Source organism: Leopardus geoffroyi, chromosome C3 (assembly GCF_018350155.1).
Source record: "Leopardus geoffroyi isolate Oge1 chromosome C3, O.geoffroyi_Oge1_pat1.0, whole genome shotgun sequence".
In the NCBI taxonomy this organism is placed as follows: Eukaryota; Metazoa; Chordata; class Mammalia; order Carnivora; family Felidae; genus Leopardus; species Leopardus geoffroyi.
This window is the reverse complement of record NC_059338.1, coordinates 16,081,474-16,103,854: the sequence shown is the minus strand read 5'-3', so window position 1 is coordinate 16,103,854 and position 22,381 is coordinate 16,081,474. Positions and strand designations below refer to the sequence as shown.

Here is a 22,381-nt window from a genome sequence, read left to right as displayed (position 1 = left end):
ACCACTTTTGCTTGGTGTATGATTCATGACTACTAAATTTGAAGCACATCAAAATCATCAGGGGAACTTAAAAAAATTTAGATTTCTTAACTTCATCCCCAGAGACTTTTATTCAGTAAACTTGGGGTTGAGAATTGGTCTTTGCAAAAGTCTTCTGTGTGATTCTAATGTTCATTCAGATTTGGGAACTATAGGGATGGAATGTTTAGCCATTTTTTTCAGTTCCGCTTATGATGTCATCATTTGTAATGGCAGGGGGGGTAGGGTGAATACCCAGAAAGCTCTTGATTGTGAGCAAATAAACAACCTCTGGTTATAACAAGTTTGTTTTCTTTCTGTTTAAGACATATATTTGTGACTATTCAGAAACAGAAAAATGTTTTTATTATCCAAATCAAAACACAGCATGAGGTAGTTTCCAGTAAAATCAACTGTAGATTATACACAAGTCAAAATCATCTGCCTGTTTACTGAGTTCAAAATCCTTCTAGGCACCAGGAAAAACTTTAATTTAAGATTTTAATCTTTCCATATATTACAGGGTTTCTGTAATGGATTTTGTGCATCTGAAACTAAAAGATTGACAGGTCTGGATATTATAGATTTTTTAACCATTGGTTACATGGTCAGAGTTAGTGTGTGAGGCATTTCTATGATATCCCCTAGGCTGCACTAGACTGAACAATTTCCACAAAGCCTGAGGTAGACAAGAGTTAAGGTTACATTTTAAAAAGCAGAAGGTGTGTTTTATTCCACAACACTTCTTTTCTGAGTGCAAACATTATACCCTCAGCATAAAAATATGATGTTGAATTCAAAGGAAAAATGACAAAATGCAGGGAAATTCTAAAGAAGTCTTAAAAATTTACAAACACAATCCTGCAGTGCACAGTTTTATCATTTTAAAACCGGGGGGCTTGGAACCTAGCAAATGCTGAAGCAAATACATTTTCAAAATAAATAATTGAAGACAAAAATAATTTCCCCCAAAGAACCATCACTACTTACAGAACATTACACAGTGTCTGCCAGTTATATAAATTACCTCCTGTAATCTTTGCAACAACCCAAGTGTAGGTGCTATCGCTATTTCCGTTTTACAGACGCACAGAACAGAGACTCAGGGAGAAAGACTGACTTGTGCAAAGTCAGCTCACAGGTGGAACCATTGGGCTATGAATCCCGGTTTTCTCTTTCATCTCACACCCGTTGTCTTCAGGTCCTTACGGAGTGTAAGGTCTTCAGATTAGCAATGGCAATTTATGTGTATAATAATGTTAAAATGACAAGAGATTTGATAAGCCATGGAACTTCCTCATCACATGGCTTGGAAATCATTAATTTTGCTGATCATCTTGGACTTTCTCTTACTGTCCTTTGAGAATTTGGGTTGTAGAACACCCTGGTCTGAGTCCGAGAAATCTCTGGTTAATAGGCTAAATCTGGTCTCTGACTGGCTCTTTTCTGCCTCATTGTACTTCATGGCGCGACAGCACCACAGCACTGTAAAGATGCCAAGGAGAAATATGCTAAAAGATGGCGAGATGGCAATGCTGTTCCATGCAAGGAGACGTTGATTCTGTAAAGGGATATTCAAGTTTGTACATTTTCCACAGCAGAAGATATGTGTTTTATTCCATCAAAACTAAGAACAGAGTTCAAGAAGATCTGTGTTCCTAAGACTGAGATAAGGAGCATAGCACTTTATGACACAGGCTGGCACCCGTGATTGTTCCTTTCTGTTGTTTAATTTAATGTGTTGTATATTTATATTTTAAAACAAAGGTGGATGGAATCATTTATATTTAATATCTTGGAGAGACTTACATTTTTCTTTACTTATAAAGCTCTTGATAAATTTTCTCCTGTGAATTTGACCAAATTAAGGCCCTTTTGTTTTTGATCTTAGGTTAGGACATCAGAAGCCTCTTGGTTTATGAGAGATGAAGTTTTATATATTAGGCCTGTATGTTACTTTCTTGACTATATTACCTGTTTTTAGTTTTTATTTTAATTCCAATTAGCTAACATAAAGTGTTATATTAGTTTCAGGTGTACGATATAATGAGTAAAGAATTCCATATGTCACGTAGTGCTCATCACAATTCATATTAAGCCCCATCACCTTCCTCAAAAAACTAAAAATAGAACTACCCTATGACCCAGCAATTGCACTACTAGGCATTTATCCAAGGGATACAGGTGTGCTGTCTTGAAGGGACACATGCACCCCCGTGTTTATAGCAGCACTATCAACAATAGCCAAAGTATGGAAAGAGTCCAAATGTCCACTGCTGGATGAATGGATAAAGAAGATGTGGTGTATATATACAGTGGAGTATTACTCAGCCATCAAAAAGAATGAAATCTTGCCACTTGCAACTATGTGGATGGAACTGGAGGGTATTATGCTAAGTGAAATTAGTCAGAGAAAGACAAAAATCATATGACTTCACTCATATGAAGACTTTAAGAGACAAAACAGATGAACATAAGGAAAAGGAAACAAAACTAATTTAAAAACAGGGAGGGGGACAAAACAGAAGAGACTCATAAATACGGAGAACAAACTGAAGGTTACTGGAGGGGTTGTGGGAGGGGAAATGGGCTAAATGGGTAAGGGGCATTAAGGAATCTACTCCTGAAATCATTGTTTCACTATACGCTAATTTTGATGTAAATTTTAAAAAATAAAAAATAAAATAAAAAAATAAAAAAAATAGTCATCTTAAAAAGAAAAAAATAATAGAAATGTTGCATAATCATAGATTTATATCTTATAAAATGATTTCAACCTGCAAAAAAAAAAAACAAATCCACATCACCTATTTAACCCGTCCCCCACCACCTCCCCCTCTGGTCACCATCAGTTTGTTCTCTATAGTAGAGTCTGTTTCTTGGTTTCTCTCTCTCTCTCTCTCTCTCTCTCTCCACCCCCACTCCCATTCCTGCCTTGGCTCATTTGTTTTGTTTCTTAAATTCTACATCTGAGTGAGATCATATGGTATTTGTCTTTCTTTGACTGGCATTTCACTTAGCATTATACTCTTCAGTTCCATCCATGTCATTGCAAATGGTAAGATTTTATTCTTTTTTTATGGATGGACAATATATATACATTCATTCTTTATCCATTCATCAATTGATGGACTGATGGGCATTTGGGCTGCTCCCATATCTTGGTTATTGTAAATAATGCTGCTACAAACATAGGGGTGCATATATTCCTTTGAATTAGTGATGTACTATTCTTTGGTTGAATACCGGATAATGCAATTGCTGGATCTTAGGGTAGTTCTATTTTTAACTTTCGAGGAACCTCCATAACTGTTTTCCACAGTGGCTGCACCAGTTTGCATTCCCACCAACAGTGCAAGAGGTTCGCCTTTCTCCACACCTGCGCCAACAACTGTTGTTTCTTGTGTTTTTCATTTTAGCTATTCTGACGTGTGAGGTGATAACTGCATTGTAGTTTTGACTTGCATTTCACTGATGATAAGTGTTGATAAGCATCTTTTCATGTGTCTGTTGGCCATCTGTGTGTCTTCTTTGGAGACATGTCTGTTCATATCTTCTGCCCATTTTTAAAATTGGATTGTTTTTTGGGTGTTGAGTTTTATAAGTTCTTTATATATTCTGGATACTAACCTTTTATTGAATATGCCCTTTGCAAATATCTTCTCCCATTCTACAGGTTGCCTTTTAGTTTTGTTTGTTTTCTTTGCTGTGTAGAAGCTTTTTGTTTTGATGAAGTCTCAATAGTTTATTTTTGCTTTTGTTTCCCTCGCCTCAGGGGACCTATCTAGAAAAAAGTTGCTACAGCTGATGTCAGACAAATTACTGCCTGTGCTCTCTTCTAAGATATTTATGATATTAGGGCTCATGTTTAGGTCTTTAATCCATTTTGAATTTATTTTTGTATATGGTGTGAGAAAGTGGTCCAGTTTAATTCTTTTGCATGTTACTGTCCAGTTTTCCCAACACCATTTGTTTCCCAACACCATTTCTTTGTTGAAGATTAATTGACCATGTAATTGTGTTTTTTTTTCTTGGGTTTTCTATCCTGTCCTATTGATCTATGTGCTAGTACCATACTGTTTTGATTACTACAGCTTTCCAATATAACAAAGTGAAATTGTGATGCCTCTGCTTTTCTATCTTTCTTTTTTTCAAAATTGCTTTGGCTATTCAGAGTCTTTTGTAGTTCCATGCAAATTTTAGGATTGTTTCTTTTAGTTCTGTGAAAAATGTTGTTGGTATTTCAATAGGGATTGCATTGAATGTATTGATTACTTTGGGTAATATAGACATTTTAACAATATTATTTTTCCGATCCATGAGCATGGAATGTTTTTCCATTTCTTTATATTGTTTTCCATTTCTTTCATCAGTGTTTTATAGTTTTCAGAATACAGGTCGTTCACCTCTTTGGTTAGATTGATTCCTAGGTATCTTATTATTTTTGGTGAAATTGCAAATGAGATGGTTTTCTCAATTGCTCTTTCTGCTGCTTCATTATTGGTGTATAGAAATGCAACAGATTTCTGTACGTTGATTTGTATCCTGCAACTTTCTGACTTTCAGTACTATGTTGAATAGAAGTGGTGAGAGTGGACATCCATGTCTTGTTCCTGACTTTAGGGGAAAAGTTCTGTTTTTCTCCATTAAGGATGATGTTAGCTGTGGGTTTTTCATATGTGGCCTTTATTATGTTGAGGTATGTTCCCTCTAAACTTACTTTGTTGAGGGTTTTTATCATGAATGGATGCTGTACTTTGCCAAATGCTTTTTCTGCATCTATTGAAATGATTATATAGTTCTTATCCTTTCTTTATTGACGTTATGTATCACATTGATTTATGAATATTGAACTAACCTTGTGACCCAGGAATAAATCCCACATGATTGTGGTGAATGATTTTTTTTAATTTACTGTTGGATTCAGTTTACTAGTATTTTGTTGAGGATTTTTGCATCTCTGGTCATGAGACCAGATATTGACCTGCAGTTATCTTTTTTGTGGTGCCTTTATCTTGTTTTAGTATCAGGGTAATGCTGGCCACATAGAATGAATTTGGAAGCTTTTCTTCCAAATGCCAGCTTAACTCTTTTGTTTTGACAGAGATAATTGTTCAAGTAAATGAAAAATGCTAATTATTTTATGGAATGGACCTACCGACGGTCAACATGGCTGTTAACCAATTATTTTCAGTGTATGTTATTCTGATGGAGACAATAGAAATTTGTGTCAATTTTATCTAATGATTAGATATTAAACATAAATCACATATTTTGAAGTGAATTTAACACTTTAATGCATTTCACATTGTACTTAAACAAAATTTCCCTATGTTCCTTATGTTTAAAGACAGGTCAAAGAGATTTCACTTTAATCCTTACTTCACAGTAATGCAATCAGATTTGTACCGGAAGATGATGCTTACGTCAAAATATGATAACACACTAAACCACAAAAGCAAGTCGCTAGTGACTAAATGGCACAATGGAGGCTATACAGCTCAGAGAGGCAAAACTCAGCTACCATAATTGGTCAAAACCTGAGGGACATGGATAGAGTAGACTGTTGTCTTTCTGAATTCCTTATTCACTGCTATAATAAAGACCAGATCATATAACATCAATGATCCAATCTAGGAAGTCCTGTAGAATGATTGTTTAGGTCATTCAGGCCTATACAACTTACCCTGGATATACATTTAAATAAGGAGACAGATTTGAGTACTTGAAAGAAAGTATTACTTTGATAGAAAAGTATATATCTAGGTATCTAGGTATCTTTATCTACATATCTACATCTGCATCTATATGTATGTATGCATATACGTACATATGTATAGACTCAGCAATGTTGTTTAGATTATTCTGTTTATATTTACCCAGGAGACAGATTATTTCCTTCTCATTTACTAAATTCAGACATTTCCATCCTTATCTCAAATGAACTTTCTCTGAAATGTTTTACGTATACACATGCACACACACATACACACACACACACACACACACACACACACACACACACACAGGTTTTATTTACTTACCTGGTGGAGTCCAAGCTACAAATATGGAATAAGGCCCGATTACTGTGCTATTGCACGGAGGCTGGATTTCCTCTGGTGTGAATACAGGTGTTTGTACAATGTAATCACCACTAGGGCTGCTGCCACCCCCATTTGCAGCTTCCAGTTTATAAATGTATCTATATTAAAAAGAAAGGATTGTGATAGGCAATGCATAAGAGATGCGAACGATGATTTCTGGCTTTTCTCTCCATTGTTTGGTTGACAGTTAACGACAAAATGCAAATTCTCTGCTCCTTGTCCAGAACCTTCACTATTGACTTGATAGTTTTTTCAGAACATGCATCATTCTCTCCAGACTGCCTTATTTCTGTCCTTCTCACTTTATTCCTAACCCTCTAGTAATCAATAACTTTTCATAAAGATTTCAGGAAAGTCCTGGAGTGTGCCACTAGATTGTGGAGGATTCAAATGAATCTTTCCCATTTTTAAATGGGTTGGCGTTCAGGGAAATATGTTCAGAGGAAGATGTTTCTAAATTGATCTGCTACTCTCCACAATAAAACTGAATTGATCTCTACTCTCTGCAATAAAACATCTGTTGATCGAAGATATATTTTGTCTTTGCTGAGAAATGAATGGGAATGAATTGCAAATATGTGGAACTTTTTCCCCTAAAATCACCCTACCTATATATAGTGTAGCAAGCAGAGAAAACATTATGCTAGAAGAAAAGGTAGTTGATGTCAAACAAAACTCCTTAGATCTCTTTTACTGCTGGTTTAAGAATGCATGTTTTTGAAGATAATTTGATAATTTCTAAAGCTTAATACTTTGTGTATTTTATATACTTAAAAATCCTCATGCTCTTCTGTCAAACAGAAGACTACTTACATTTTTTTAAAATGTCATGAGCCACCTGGGTGGCTCAGTCAGTTAAGTGCCCCACTCTTGATTTTGGCTCATGTTATGATCTCACAGTTTGTGAGTTTGAGCCCCGCATCGGGCTCTGTGTTGTGTGGTGACTGCTTGGGATTCTCTCTGTGCCTCTCCCCACTCCCTTCTCTTTCTCAAAAATAAATAAACTTGAAAAAATAAATTAAAAATGTCATGTACTCTGAAGGCTAAAGTAATGAGTTAGCACTTGAGTCTTCAACATCTGAAATGAATTAAAAGATCTCATCAGCTATGAAATGGCTAATGAAAGAGGAGATTAGTTAACCTATTAATTTAATATTGTTCCATTTAGACGGTGCCTTGGTGGCTCAGTCTTTAAGCATCTGACTTTGTCTCAGGTCATGATCTCACAGTTCGTGAGCTCAAGTCCCACGTCAGGTGAGTTTGGGTACCAGTTTAGGTGAGCTCCAGCCTTGCTTTGGGTGAGCACAAGCCTTGCTGTGGGTAAAACATGAACCAGCTTTGAGTGAGCACTGCTTCTCTCTCTCTCTCTCTGTCTCTCTCTCTCTCTGTCTCTCTCTCTGCACCTCCTGGGATCCTCTCTCTCTCTCTGCCCCTCACTCACTTGTGCCTCCCCGCTCTCTCAAAAATATTGTTTCATTTAAAGATGCACACTTTTCAACCCTGAAAAATGTAAAATTCTAACTATATGATTGGTAAGGTTTTCTTTGAGTTTACCTGCTGTTGGGTTCCAGGTTTTTATCAGTGAAATTCTGCTCCTCATTGCCACCCAGGAAAACCAAGGTTCCATTACGACTCAATTGATATTGAGAAATGAGGCCATTGGGCTTTTCTGGCGGACTCCAATATAATTCCACTGTCGTAGAATTGATGATAATGTGTCGAGGTGTCACCCAAACTCCTGGAAAAAATAACACAATGAGGTTTTATTGTTAGAGTAAAATATACACCTTATCAAAAGTCACACCATCACCTCACATACTATGATAATTTTATTTTGTTGATAGAAAATTTCATGGTAAAGCAAAAAAATACAGTTTCCATACTTTTGAGGTAAAATAGACAATTGGGTATAAATATATTTGTCAATGCTTTGATTATTTCATTTGTGAATTGCCTTTAGAAAGTGAATGCCAGACAATTAAGTGGTAGAAAATTTCTCTATCTTGGCTGTTACTCTGACTTTAATCAAGACCTGAGAGACTATCCAGGAATTTTATTTTTATTTTACTTTTTTAATGTTTATTTATTTTTGACAGAGAGAGAGATAGAGAATGAGTGAGGGAGGGAGAGAGGGAGACACAGAATCCGAAGCAGGCTCCAGGCTCTGAGCTGTCAGCACAGAGCCCAACGTGGGGCTAGAACTCACAGACTGCGAGGTAGTGACCTGAGTCGAAGTGGGACACTCAACCGACTGAGCCACCGAGGGGCCTCAAAGACTATCCAGGAATTTTAAACTTTGATACCTACTTATGTGGAATATGTAGAAGTAATCACAATACAGTATTTACCTGAATTTTTAAATTCAGCGAATAACATACTTTGCCTTTGCCTCTCTGACACCATGTGCTATGCTCTTTTTCATCCTTTTCCTCATTTACTGGCTCCTCTTTCCCTACTGGAACTCAAAATTATGTGGTGCTTCAGAGACCTAGGCTCTCTCCTCTCCCTTATTCGTCCCTCTTCTTACTCCTTCTTTCTAGGGGATCTTCATTTAGTCTCAGTTTTAAATACCATCTCTACGTCGAACATTCCCAAATATGGATCTCTAGACTGAAATTATATCTTGGCTTCAAACTCATGAACCCAACCGTCAACTTGACACTTCCATTTGGATGACTAACTAAGTATGAAAGACTTAAAACATCCAAAAACAGAACTCTTGGTTTTTCTGTTATAATCTATTCTTCTCCCAATTTGGACCATTTTCTTGGTCAAAACCCACAAAATGTTATTCTTGAGGCTCTCACTGTTTTCACCCCCAAGTGTAATGTGTCATCAAATCCCACAGGTTCTACCCTGAATATACATAGTTCTCTCTACCTTTATGTCCACCTCTTCTGATCCAAGCTATGTTTTTCTCTGTCATGAACTTCTATCACAGCCTCTTAACTGGACTCTGTTTCAAAACTTTCCCTTCTCTATTTCATCATAATGTTTGCAAAGTGTAGAAAGTCTGCACATAAGTTATTGTAATCTTTGTAAAATATACAGCCCTTTTGAAATTAGTCACACAATTCCAATTCCTTATGATAATCTGTATAGTCCTGCATTTTTTCTGGCTCTGGCCTACCTGGCTCCAACCACAAGAGACTCCTTCTATCCTCAGAATGTTTCCTGTTCTTCGTCACCTCTGAGATTTGCACTTCCATTCCTTCTGCCTGGAACACTTTTATTCATGACAACATGACAATTTTGCAATTTATCCTCTTAGTTCAGTGGCCTGTGTGACTATAATCATATCAGGGAGATCTTATTTGACCAACCTTCTCTAATTATAACTGTAACATTTTCTAGAGTGATCATAACCTAGTTTTTCTCTATCCTATGTCTTTTTCTACTTCCTCTTAGCACTTATAACACAATAATCTTTTTTTTCTTGATATTATCATTATTTCTATGTTGTTAACACTGCATGGTCGACTTCTTTCTCCTGCTTCAATATAAAGTTAGCTTCATGAGGGCAGGAATCTTCTATGTATTTTTGTCAATGTATCTTTAGGGATAGATAGCACAATGCCTAACTGATATTGAATAAATGAATTTATTGCAAACACATCCTGCAAATTACTATGGTAAGCACTATGGGCAGTTCTAGTTCTAGAAATATAAACATGAGTAAGCTCTGGCTTGTTCCTATAAGGAATTTCCTCTTCTGCATAAAAGTTAAAATATACACACAAACAACTGTTATTCAAGGTCAAACATTCAAGCACTCTTACAGATGTACAAACATATTGACGGAGAACCTAGGCAATGAGGAAGATCAATCCTACCATTTCGTGTTGTCATCTAGGTATGCTCTGAGTAGACACTGTAACTCTCTTCTTCAGCTTTTAAAAACTCATGCAATATTAGGTTCCCTGTAATCAATAGTGTTTGGTTGATTGTATCTCTGGTGTAAGTTATGCAGCAAGGGATAAGATTTCAACACTTTTAAAAGAAAAATTTCCAGGACATTCAAAGGCAATTTATTTAACAACATCCTGAAAGAAACAGGATACATTTTTAAATGGCTCAAACTTGCTAATTTTCTAAGGAACAACTTATTCCTGAGAAGAAAGTGTTCATTTTGTTCTGAAAGTTTACTCTTAGATACTTGGATAAATACACCAATCATAGTATACAGTTATGTCTGGGTTTCTCTGCCAACAGTTGGTAGATGAATCAATCATCTAATGTTCTGACTCAAAGATGATATTAGTTTGTTGATTTAAGAGATAAAGTATAAGTTTTACTTCATAATCTGCTTGCTGGAGTCCCATATTTTTCACCTTGGAGGGTGTATACAAAATCACCAAGGTGCTAGAAAGTCTATTGCTTAGTTTCCACTTTGAATCAGTAAATACATCCTGTGGATATAGAGTTAATGAAATAACATGAATCAAAATCTTGGGTTTGCCTCATGTTTTAAATAAAAATTGAGTTTGATATTTATACAAGTTGGTGAAAGCTCTGGTCATGTTGGTAATAATTCTGTGTCCATTGATTTGATTTATAAGAGGAAACAGAAATGTGTAAAAAAGACTAAGTACTATGGTTTTATTTGTATAATGGCACGGGGACATGATTATCTTAGCAGTTGCCAGAAATCTTTGATAGAATAAGACCCACTTTTGGTGAAATGTCTTATGAATCCCAAGTAGAGAATCTGCCTTTCTCTCTGAGCATGAGTCTCAGGTGGCATCAGAAAAAAACCTATCGTATATAATAGAAGGACAGAATTGAGAAAACTCAAGGGAAGGAAATGGGTGGTCATGAGAGAAATCATCTAGAAGGCAGGTGGGGGGCAGGTAAACTACACGAGAGGTATGAGAAGAAAAGGTCAGAAGGAAATCTTGGTAGATCTTTTGCAATAATAGCTACCAGAAAAGGGACATGTCTACTAGATTTGTTTTAAATTTGTTTTGAGTGCCATGCAATATTACCTGCTTATTTCTCTACAGATCTTGATTCCAATTCAAAAATCCCAACATTTATTGTGGATTGACTTTCCTTTGGAAACTAGTGAAGGGACCCTGTTCTGTATCGGCTTATGTCATGGAGGCCTTGACTTTTAGATTATTATTAATTGTTAATTTATTCGTCCAACATTCCACTCAATTTTGTGTCACTTTCCGTGTTGGGCACTGTGGATGTGGGGGTAAAGACAAATAGTCTTTACCCTTCAAGGACCCCATAGTATTGTGGTGAATAAAAATGAACAAATAAAAATTTATAATCCAGTTTGCTGAGTGCTGTAAGAAAAGGAAACTTAGTGCTTTAGAGCACTTAGGAAAGGTATCAACACAGACTGGGAGTAATATGGGGATAGAGGGGAAGCAGGAGAATTCTAGAAGGGGAGAGATGTGAACCCAAGTTTGAAAAACTGGGAGTTAGGTGAGTTAGTGAGAATGTAGGGAAAGAAATCAAAACTGTGGGAAAGCCACACAAAGTCTTTGAAATAGGGGTAAGTATGGTAGAATTCCAGGTACTTCAGCATGACTGGTACACTGGAGGGCACGTGAGGAAGACAGAAAGATTCAACAGACTGGCAGAGTTTAAAGTTTGAGGGGTCTATTTTGCTTTACTAAGAAGATGTGGATTTTTTTTTTCCTGGAAGGAAATGGGATTTTATGGAGGTGACTTGGCACAAGGGAGGAAAGAATTGGAATGGGAATATGAGGAAGAAGAGAAATCACTAGAGGCAGGAAGACTAAATTACGAAAAGTTATAGGAGTCTGAACTAAGGCAACACCAGAAGGGACGGAAAGGAAGAAAGCATTTTTAAAAAATCCTTAAGATTTAGGGGCGCCTGGGTGGCGCAGTCGGTTAAGCGTCCGACTTCAGCCAGGTCACGATCTCGCGGTCCGTGAGTTCGAGCCCCGCGTCGGGCTCTGGGTTGATGGCTCAGAGCCTGGAGCCTGTTTCCGATTCTGTGTCTCCATCTCTCTCTGCCCCTCCCCCGTTCATGCTCTGTCTCTCTCTGTCCCAAAAATAAATAAAGGTTGAAAAAAAAATCCTTAAGATTTAAAATTACTAAGATTTTATGAAGAACTACATATTAAAACCTAAAAAAAAAAACAAACAAAAAAAAACAGAGAGAAACATCAAGAAGGCCCATTTTGGGGGTTAGGTGATGAGGTGGATGATTATACCTGAAGGAGGAAAAAAAGAAAGAAAAGTAAGTTAGGAAGTGAGGAGAGAGTTTTTAAGAGTTGAATACTGAGGCTGAAGTATTTTCAAAACACCTAATAAAAACATCTATAGACTGGTGGGTACACAGGCCTTGAATGAGTGCAGGCTTTGTGAGAGCTGTATACTTTGGGAGATTGTACTTGAGGATTCCAAGGGAGACCGTGTAGTTACAAGTATGAAGAATAGAGGAAGAATCTAACAGTTAAAAAAAGGTGAGAGGAAGAGAGATATGGAATGTGACTGAGAAAGATTCATCTTCTTTTCCTTTTTCCTTTCCACGTTATCAATGCTAGAGGTAAACACGCCTGCAATTTTGCATGATTGAACTGTAAAATTAACTAGAGTTGGCTGGTATGGCAGCAATTCTAAAAAGATGGAACAAAAATCCAATTTGAACTCTTCCTATTTGACTAAAGGTACACAATTTTCTATGAGGATAAAATTGTAGAGAATTATGTCCAACTTATCAATGGGGTAGTAATATACATTAACTTTTTTCCCCTGGATTGAAAATGAGAGAAGTAAGAGGAGCTCAGGGTGGCTATGAAACGATGTTTCTTTTAATTCTCTCCATATTCACTTAGGACACTCAAGTGTGAGACCTTCAAACTATGTCTGATTTACTCAGGCATTTTATAATTAGTTATGCTTAGATTATTAATGTAATGGGATATAACATGTTTATTTCCACTTTACAGTACAACAGAACTTAATGTGAGTCCTGATTTGTTCTCTTCCAACCCCCAAGTTAAGTACTCAGACTACATTTATGTCACATATAGGTTATTCACAAATGGCACTTACACCGCCAGAAAATGGATTCTAAATCCAAGTTTGTTCTGCAGGGGAAAGCCCATTTCGTTTATTATTCCTTTGCACAGTTATTTGTGTTAAAGGAAAGGTGCATAAAGTTAAAAAAAAGAAATCAAGTAAAACATTTCCATCTCACACTCCCGTGTGTGGTTGAATGTAATTTTTTCAGTCATGAAATCTGAGCTCTTTAAATAATTTTTTGGGGGGAAAGGTGGGAAAATAGATGCATATTTTCTAAGAATTTAAATATACGGATTTGATGAGTACACTGAAGCAAGAGACCCTGTTATTTTACCAGGTTTGAGTTGCAGCCAAAAATGGTTGATAGATCCTTTAGAAATTATCCATTATCATCAAAGTATCCATTTGATAGTTTACCTTTCCAAAAAATCCACTGCTGGTTTCTTCCTTTCAAAGGAACACTAAGCTTTTTGACATGAAACATTCTTTATATAGAAAACATCATTAGTGAAATCCTGGTGAGGAGCCATATGCCCCATATGTGGAATTTTCCATTTTATTCCCCATTTACTGGTAGGAAGTTCAGGTCTAATATTCTGAGGTACAACAATCCCTTTCATTAGAAGAGTAATGGACAAGCAGTTCAGGACTCTCCAATGGTAATTAACATTATATTTCTGTTTATAAACTCATGCATGCCTCTGTTTCCCCCACATTGAAAACAGGCAGACAATAAAGATGAACGAAATAATTAGTTGATCACTAACCCAAGCTTCTGAGGTTATCTTTCTTCTAAAAGTACATGATAACACCCACTCCAGTTCCCAACCCATTGGTAACCGTTGTTAAGTACGTATGCTTCCAGAATTTTTTCTATATTTTCATTTACCTATAGAAATGAATATTATTGCCTAAACATTTTTATACATAAAAGATACCGTGCACTATTGCAGCTTTAATTTCCTCTTTATATGGTTAGATTGTCTCATTCTTTTAAAATGAGGCATGGAGTTTCATAATGTGACTATACCTGAATTTATTTAGCAATTCCCCTACTCATAGACATTTAAATTACTTCCAACTGTTTTCCATTAAATAAACAAACAAAAATGCTTCAATAAACATCCTGGTACGTGTCTCCTTATGCATTTGTTGAAAGTGTGATTTTCTGACATAGACAATGAATGTGAAACTGCTGTGTCATGGAAAATTAACATTTTAAATTTAATAGACATTGCCAATTTGCCTTCCAAGGTGATGGCCCCACTTTACATGTTCTCAGTCTGTGTTTGGTTCTTCCTCTCCTCTACTGTGAATTTGTTAAAATCTTTGTTCTTCATGGTCCATCTCAGAACTCACTCTCGCACCACAAAATGTTTTTGATTTTCATGATGAGTTATAATCTTTCCTTGTTCAGATTATCCTGAGTATTCTGTTCATTTTTCAATTGAAGTACCGTTAACATACAATGTTGGGGTACCTGGGTGGCTCAGTGGGTTAAGCGTCTGACTTTGGCTCAGGTCATGATTTCATGGTTCATGAGTTCAAGCCCTGGACTGGGCTGTCTCCTCTCAGTGCAGAGCCTGCTTTGGATCTTCTGTCTCCCTCTCTCTCTGCCCCTACTCTGTTTGCTCAATCTCTCTCTCTCTCTCTCTCTCTCTCTCCCTCTCTCTCCCAAAAACAAACATTTAAAAAACAACAACAAAAACATGCAATGTTATATTAGTTTCATATGTAAAACATATTGATTTGGCAATTCTGCACATTACTTAATGGTAAGTGCAGTCACCATCCGTCACCATACGTTATTACAATATTATTGAACACTTGCTTTTTCTTAACATCACTTTTCAGATTCTCTGTCTTTATGTAAGTTTGGGAAATTGTACTGTGTCTTCAACTTGATGACAAGTTCATGATAGTGAATATTTAAGTCAGCTCCAGCAGTGAGCATGTACTTGTCATATAACTGGCATTCCAGAGATGTTTGATTTTTGATTTTTTTTGAGAAATTTTATATCAAAGTGTATAATAATTTTTATCACAGAAAAGTAAACTGAAGAGGTTTAAAGAAGTGAAAGCAAAATTTGTGTTGGGTGGCTTATAGTTGAACCAAACCTGAAGAATGGCAGACTAGAATACAATTTTATTCCTTCTTTGTTTTACATGAAAGGGTTTATATATATATATATATATATATATATATATATATATATCGACTTTATTCCTTCTTTGTTTTACATGAAAGGGTTTATAGAATTCACTTCAAAATGCCATATGAAAACTTCTCCTCCCAAATCATGGATATTTTTTAATTACCTTCAGGGGCTGCCTGCAGTGTCTGACCTAGAAAAGGCTTGCTTGAAGTGCATCCAGCCGGTGTACAAGCTGTAAGTGTGAAGCTATAGTTGGTGAATGGCTGGAGACCTAGAAAGAGCAAACAAGAAATAAAGTACATCTTGAGAGGATTATTTATTATCAATTAAGAACTGGAAGTAACATGTGGAGTTGTAGATATGATTTCCAAAATTTTAAAAGCAGAAAACATTTTCTAAAGGAGGTATGAACTTCACAAGCAGTTCAGTATTAATCGAAATTTCATTTATCTCTGATAATCATATATTCTCAGCCTTAGCAGAAATCTTAAAATTCATGTCATCCATCCATCCACCCATCCATCCATCATCCATCCAATCATTCATCCATTTATCCATCCATCCATCCATCCATCCACCCAGATATCCATCCATCTTTCTCTTGATTCCCTTGTACAAGAGGTCATTGAAGAGGCTGCCTTGCCTAGTTGATCAGAGTACTCATCTCTCAAAGAGCCCATTCCATCTTTAGAGCTCCAGAGTTTTCCTTATTTTGTTTAAAAGTCCTTTCTTATATTGTGGTGATTTCTTTCCATCACTTGCACCCCTAGGGAGATATAGAACAAATCTAATTTCTTTTCCACATGACAGTTCTTCAAATATTTGTAGACAGTCATCAAATCCCCCCTGAGTCTTTTCTTCTCCAGGCTAACTATCCCAGTTTCTGCAACAGCTTCTTATATGAACAGAGGTAGAAAAAATAAAAATAAGGTTAGATCCAAGATAAGGTTAGATACAAATAAGGTTAGATCCAAAATAAGGTTTAGCCCCAAGCCATATCTAGCTCATATTCGCACCAACCCACTCTTCTTTTTTAATTTTACACTACTTCACCATATGTGCCAATAGAATACCATCTCACACTTCTGTAGTGTTTTGGAGGTATGTTGGTTTTGTCTTTACACATAGATTGAACATAATTTGATGAAGGAATAGTGTTCATTGTATTCAGAATATGACACAGCCCAGTAATTGCTCAATAAGTTCTCAGGATAAATAAGAATGGCAAGCCATTTATAGTAGAAGTTGCATGTTGTTAGACCTCACTACTCCTTAGCTGATGACCTTGGGCAAGTGACTTAGCTTCTCTTTGCCTTGATCTACTGATCTTTAAAGATGGGAAAGATAGCAGCTAGGTTTGAAGGCTTTTGAGAAGATTAAATGGGTTACCTAGAGAACTACTTTATCTGACCAGAAGCAAGCTTAAGACTCAGCAGCATTTGACAAGGAGCATATGGCGGCTAAAGCTTCTTGCCCTTGATTCTTGGAAAAATTCAAACAATGCCAAAGGTCAAAAATTTTTCCTTTTCTTAAAGAATAGGACTTCATCTATATGTCAAATAATTGGGCTAATATATATAATTATTATATTAATTTTTCATGAATACTGAGCTACATTTTTATATATATATGCTCATTTGGCAGGTGAGTTTTTCCAGAGACATTCCTGTGCCACTCTTTTGCTTTATGCAGATTTCTCCTCAAATGCTACATTTTAAAAGATTTTGGCCACTTTATCGACTTACTACATCCATCACTTCATATTCCCTCAAATTACCTCCTTCTCCCATAGCCCTCAACATTATCTGCTGTTTTATTACATCTGTTTATTTATTGTTTGTCTCCCCCTCTAGGACATAAGCTCCAAAAAAGCACTAAAAGATACTATATCTAAAAGATACCACTGTATCCTTCAAATAATGGCAGGCACAAAGTAGGTGCTGGTTAAACAAACGAAAAAATTAACTGGTTCGTTTAGAGTTAGAGCAATAGTCTGGGTTCTCTGCTAAAGCAATAATGTTCTGCAGCTGGAGCTGTTCCAGGATTCAGCTTCAAAGCCCTTTGTGTTTCCACATCAATTTAGTGATAAGATTCAGATACTTATTTGATTGCAATCTTCTATTTGGTTGCTATGGGGGATTTACATAATTTTGATATTTACTTGATTTGTAGATAAGGAATGTGATGAAAGATCTAAGCCCCACTGAAGCCATATATGTTTGATAAAAGCTTATGGGAAAATGCTAAAGATTATAAAATAGAGAGATCAAAAGAAAAAGGGAGGAATCATCTAAGAATGAAGGTCAGAGACCGCAGTGGCGGACTGACTTAGCCTGGTGATGCTCCCTCTTTACTCCTGCTACTGAAAAAGGGGACCTTGACCCTTGTAATACCAATTCACCTGAATATCTTACTTTCTCACTTAGAATGTAAGCCCTTTGAGAGTAAGGTTTATGTCTCTGAGTGTTTTCCTTTTTTAATAACTTTTTACAAGTTGTAAGTGTTTGATGTTTGTTAAGTACTGTTTAAAGAACACAAAGCCCATGAAAGTGCTCCATAAAATGTCAGGCTATCATGTTCATGATGTCCATCCAAAGTGTCATCGGACCAAACAGGCCCTTCCTCATAAATCCATGAGTATCTCAGCCCCCAACATCTACTTCACTGTGTAGGCAATTGTTTTCTAGTTACAGAATATTATTAAAATAATACAAAAATTAATGTGATGTGTAAACAATAAATATTTTATAGACTTTTTTCCAAATGCCTAAGTATGGCTGGTAAAAGTGAAGCAACGCTTGTTCTTTCTCTGGAATTTTTCTTATTAAATAAAAACAAATAAAATGCTCCCCCCTCCTCAAATGAGACCCAATTCTCTTCTTCATTTTGTGTTCTAGCTGGTCTGATATAAGACATGCAATGACCATTGAAGAATATTTTAGGATGCATCTTAGAAAAAGGAGAGGAAATTTGTCACCACAGAGGTGTACTAAAGTCGATGAGAGGATTGAGGGTATTTGCAATAAGGACAGTCGCTAAAAAGAAAATTGATGTATATAAAAATAGAAATTGTCCTTTCCCTACAGAATCTTTCTGAACTGAGCTCAGTGGTATCCACTTTATATATAGCCAAGAACACTAGAAGACAGCACAGCAACGGAGTAGCTAGCCAGTTAGGAATTTTTGATAGATTAAGGAAGGTGTGCCAGGGAGTCTGTTACAGGTGTTTAAATTGGATGGTATGTGTTGGCCTTGCAGAGTATGGGGCCAGGTCTAGTAGAGGAATATTTTGAAGCTACTGGGGTACCAGAATCAAGGGGAGAGGAGGTAGAACTGAGCGCTGGGTAGAGAGCCTACTTTGGGAAATCAGAGGACTTCAAAGTCATCACCATTCAGGAGGAGGGGATGTGAGGAACTAGGGAAAGAAAACAAAGATGGAAGGGCAAGAAAGGCGAGAGTGGGAGGCATGGGGCCTTAAGTGAAGGAAGGAAGTACAATGGGCTTAATCTAATTCACTAGTAGTTTGTCCTCAAGGGTTGTGTCTAGCCCTGAAATATGAGTATGGTGGCCAATTTAAAGAGCCATTTGGAACATAGGTAGAAATATTCGGCTCATTTCAACTCACATTTGCCAGCCTGTGTCATGCAACTCTACATCTGCTATGTTTATCTTTCAGAGTACACTCATACTTCCTTTTATAACAGAACTCAAGGTTTCCTTGTGGAAACCAGTCTTTTGGCTACTACAAGTCTTTGTGCTTTGTTTAGGATTTTCTCCACCTGGATTGACTACTCCTGGACACAGTTCCACATTCCTTTTGCAGTGTTAGCTGCTCAGAATTGACTATGTGACCTCATTTAGGCTAATGGAAAGTAGGCCTTGAACTCAAACTTTCATTTTTACTGCTGGTAGTTCTTTGTTCACCACATAGTGCTTGAGAATGGAGAACTTAGAGGTGAAAAGAAATTGGGTCCTGGAAACCTCGTCTCATAGCCTTGAGTCTACATCTGATTTTTTATTTACATGAGCCACTTAATGCCCATTTGTTAAGCCTGCTTGAACTGAGTTTTCCATAACTTGCAAGAAAAAGAGTTCTAAATGATATTAATATTATAATTACTAATAATGTCACACTGGCACACAAGTTCAGATTCTTGTATGTTACATAAGGGGACCATGAGCAGCTGTGATTACCCTACGCATGTTAGAAATAGTTATGAGATTCTGGGAGACAGAATTAGCAACAACATGCAAAGGGTTGGTGAAAAAGTGAAGAGGTTTCACCTTGAATATCACCAGGACAGGAATAATTATTCCTGCCTCACAGGTAAGAAAATACTGAGGCTCAGAGAACCAAATGTTCATACAGTGAATGGAGCTATCAGGTTGGGGTGGAGACAAACCCACAACTTTAATACCAAGCCCTGTGCCCTCCCATCACATAAGAGCTGCAGCCAAGCACATTGAAATTTGTGAATGACTTTGAAGATGAAACAGTATCTGAAAGATGTAAAAGTGGTAGAAACCATTGCAGTCGTTCTTAAAATGAAAGAAATATGTTGAAAGCATTTAGTTCAAACATCAAGGCAATAAAAAGAAGTATAAAGTAAAACAAAAAATAAAAGTCAGGGGATTTTGTTGTTCCACTTTTACTCTTTTCACTGGACTCTGTGCATTAATCAAATATATTTTATAAGAAATGGAGTTATTTTTAAAGAAGTTGATTACTCAGTTACATAAATAACATACTAGCTGAAATTTACTGAACACCACTTGCAGACCTTCTCCTGTGACTTCCTGGATATTAACACAATCAAAACCCTCACTAAACCCCCTGGGTCACTGCAATTATCTGCTCATTTAACAGGTAAGGGAGTTGAAGCATAGAGAGTTGGAGGAACTCATCTATTATTACAGAGATCAGCTTAGGTGAGGTCAGAAGTCTGGGCACCCGGGCTGAGAAGTGTTGGCCAGAGAAACAGGGTCAGGCCTCTGACACATAAGGAAAATAATGACATAAGTAGCTCAAAGCCCAGTGAAACTTTCGGTGTATATGTATGTATGTATGTGTGTGTGTATGTATGTATGTATATGTATACACATCTCCAAGTGGGAATGTATATTTAGGTATTTCCATTTTGAATATTTCTACAATTCATGTACCAAAGGAGTGTAGCCTCGCTGTTAGGAGAGAAGCATGTGAAGTTAGACTCTTTTGGGTTCTAATCCTTTACCTTCTTACTTATTAACACCGTCATGGGTCAGTTTTCTGAACTCTAGGTGCCTCAGTTTCCATAACTGTATGCTGTGGGCATGATGGTATTGACTGCTTTATTGGGCTACAGGCTACCTTGAGGGAAGGCAATATCTGAATCCATAATTGTCTACATCCTATTTCTTACGTCTTGCATTTTTCATATTATCAGAAGACTAACTTACTAAGAGGCTTGGTTGAAATAATCTGTAAGGAAAGCACCGACTGCCATCAGGCATAAATGATTTACATGAACTGGATGACCTTTCATATATATGACTCTGTAAAACTCAATAAAATCAACACATTTCAACTGGAATTTGCTGCCATTTTAAGTAAGTCTCTATTGGTAGTCCTTAAAATGCGATATATATGAAATATTAGTAACAGGCAATGAAAAGGGCACACCAACTGAAAATGACTCATGAATTGATCAGGATGAGAAGAGGGAAATAAAGAGATGTCTCAGAGGGACCATTCTGACCGTAGCTTAATCCTGAAGTCCAAGAGTCGAAGGAGAAAAGAAAACATCATTCAAGTGCTCGGCATTGAATTAAAAGAGTAGGAGATAGTAGTTGTAGAGAAGAGAAAGGCAAATGCATGGAGAAAAGCCAAGCATTTAACATTTCAGTGTAGTGGAGATTATGGTGGCTGCAAATTACCTGAATTTCCCTACAGGGAACCATGTTCTTTTTTAGAGGAAAGAAGCATACTATAACAAAACTCATTATAATTACACTTTCAAGTAACATTACATTCAGGAGTAAATGTGTGTTAAAAAGGACTGCCAAAGTCTACCTATGAATCATAAAAATATGGTTTGGAAAACAGAATCAATGCCTATGTCAATGTCAGTTACATTTGATATACTGTTTTTTAAAGTGTATTTATTTATCTTGAGAGAGAAAGCGACAGTGTGAGTGGGGGAGGGGCTGAAAGGGAGGGAGAGAGAAAGACAGAGAGAATCCCAAACAGGTTCCACACTGCCAGTACAGAGCCTGATGCAGGGATTCAACCCACGAAAGAGTGAGATCATAACCTGAGCCGAAACCAAGAGTCGGACGTTTAACCCACTGAGCCACCTAGGTGCCCTGACATATGATATACTTTATGAATATCAGTTTGTTTCTAATTTTTAATCTCCAGATAAATAGGGAAAGGCATTTTGTCTATTATAATTTGAGATAGTAAGTGCTACTTCAAAGCATTCATTGGGCTATTCCATAATGTTATCTGCTATTTTCTAAAGAATTACCAAATAATCCTACAAAATATGTAATTCTGCAAGTTCCTCAATCATTTGGTCAGTGGTTAGTTCAAGGGCTGAGATTCTTGGTTTCTTTAAAAACTTTGTGGTAGGTGGTTATCCGATATTGTACACGTTTTGGGCAAGAAGCTTGTCCTGGCACTAATTCACCCAAATTGGATGTTTGGCCAGGGCCCACGTGAATCTACATTGAGTCTTGCTGATGTGAAACGCTTCTTTCTGCCCTTAGCTGCCTTGGATCTCACTAAGTGATCACCTTCAGAGCATCTCTGTTCATGGAGATTCCCAGAAACTTTCAGCACCCACTGGCAACCTTGGCTATGATGGATAGAATTATAGCAGGATTCCACTTTAAATTGATAATTCTATGTGAAAATCTGGATGTTCAAAAATGGAACACGAAGACATTGTGGAATTGCTTTAGAGACTTCTAACACGCATTTACATTATGAGTGTGTTACAAAATTTGATTAAAAAATGTGTTAGGAGCTCACATGCTAGAGTCCCCTTTTCGTGACAGTACCACCCACCACTGTCTCAGGAGCCACACATCCCAGTTAGTCAAGCCCGTTTC

The 22,381-nt window shown here is 36.8% G+C and overlaps 1 protein-coding gene across 3 annotated transcripts in view; it reads right to left on the bottom strand.

The window, feature by feature from the left end:
- USH2A (usherin) overlaps positions 1 to 22,381 on the bottom strand; it is a 742,577-nt gene that overhangs the window by 123,389 nt on the left and 596,807 nt on the right. For all 3 annotated transcript variants that reach the window (XM_045455771.1, XM_045455772.1, XM_045455773.1), the window contains exons 56-58: positions 15,450 to 15,557; positions 7,677 to 7,860; positions 6,063 to 6,220 (exon numbers count right to left, since the gene is read on the bottom strand). In XM_045455771.1, coding sequence (XP_045311727.1) covers positions 6,063 to 6,220; positions 7,677 to 7,860; positions 15,450 to 15,557 — 450 coding nt within the window. The remainder of the gene's footprint in view (positions 1 to 6,062; positions 6,221 to 7,676; positions 7,861 to 15,449; positions 15,558 to 22,381) is intronic.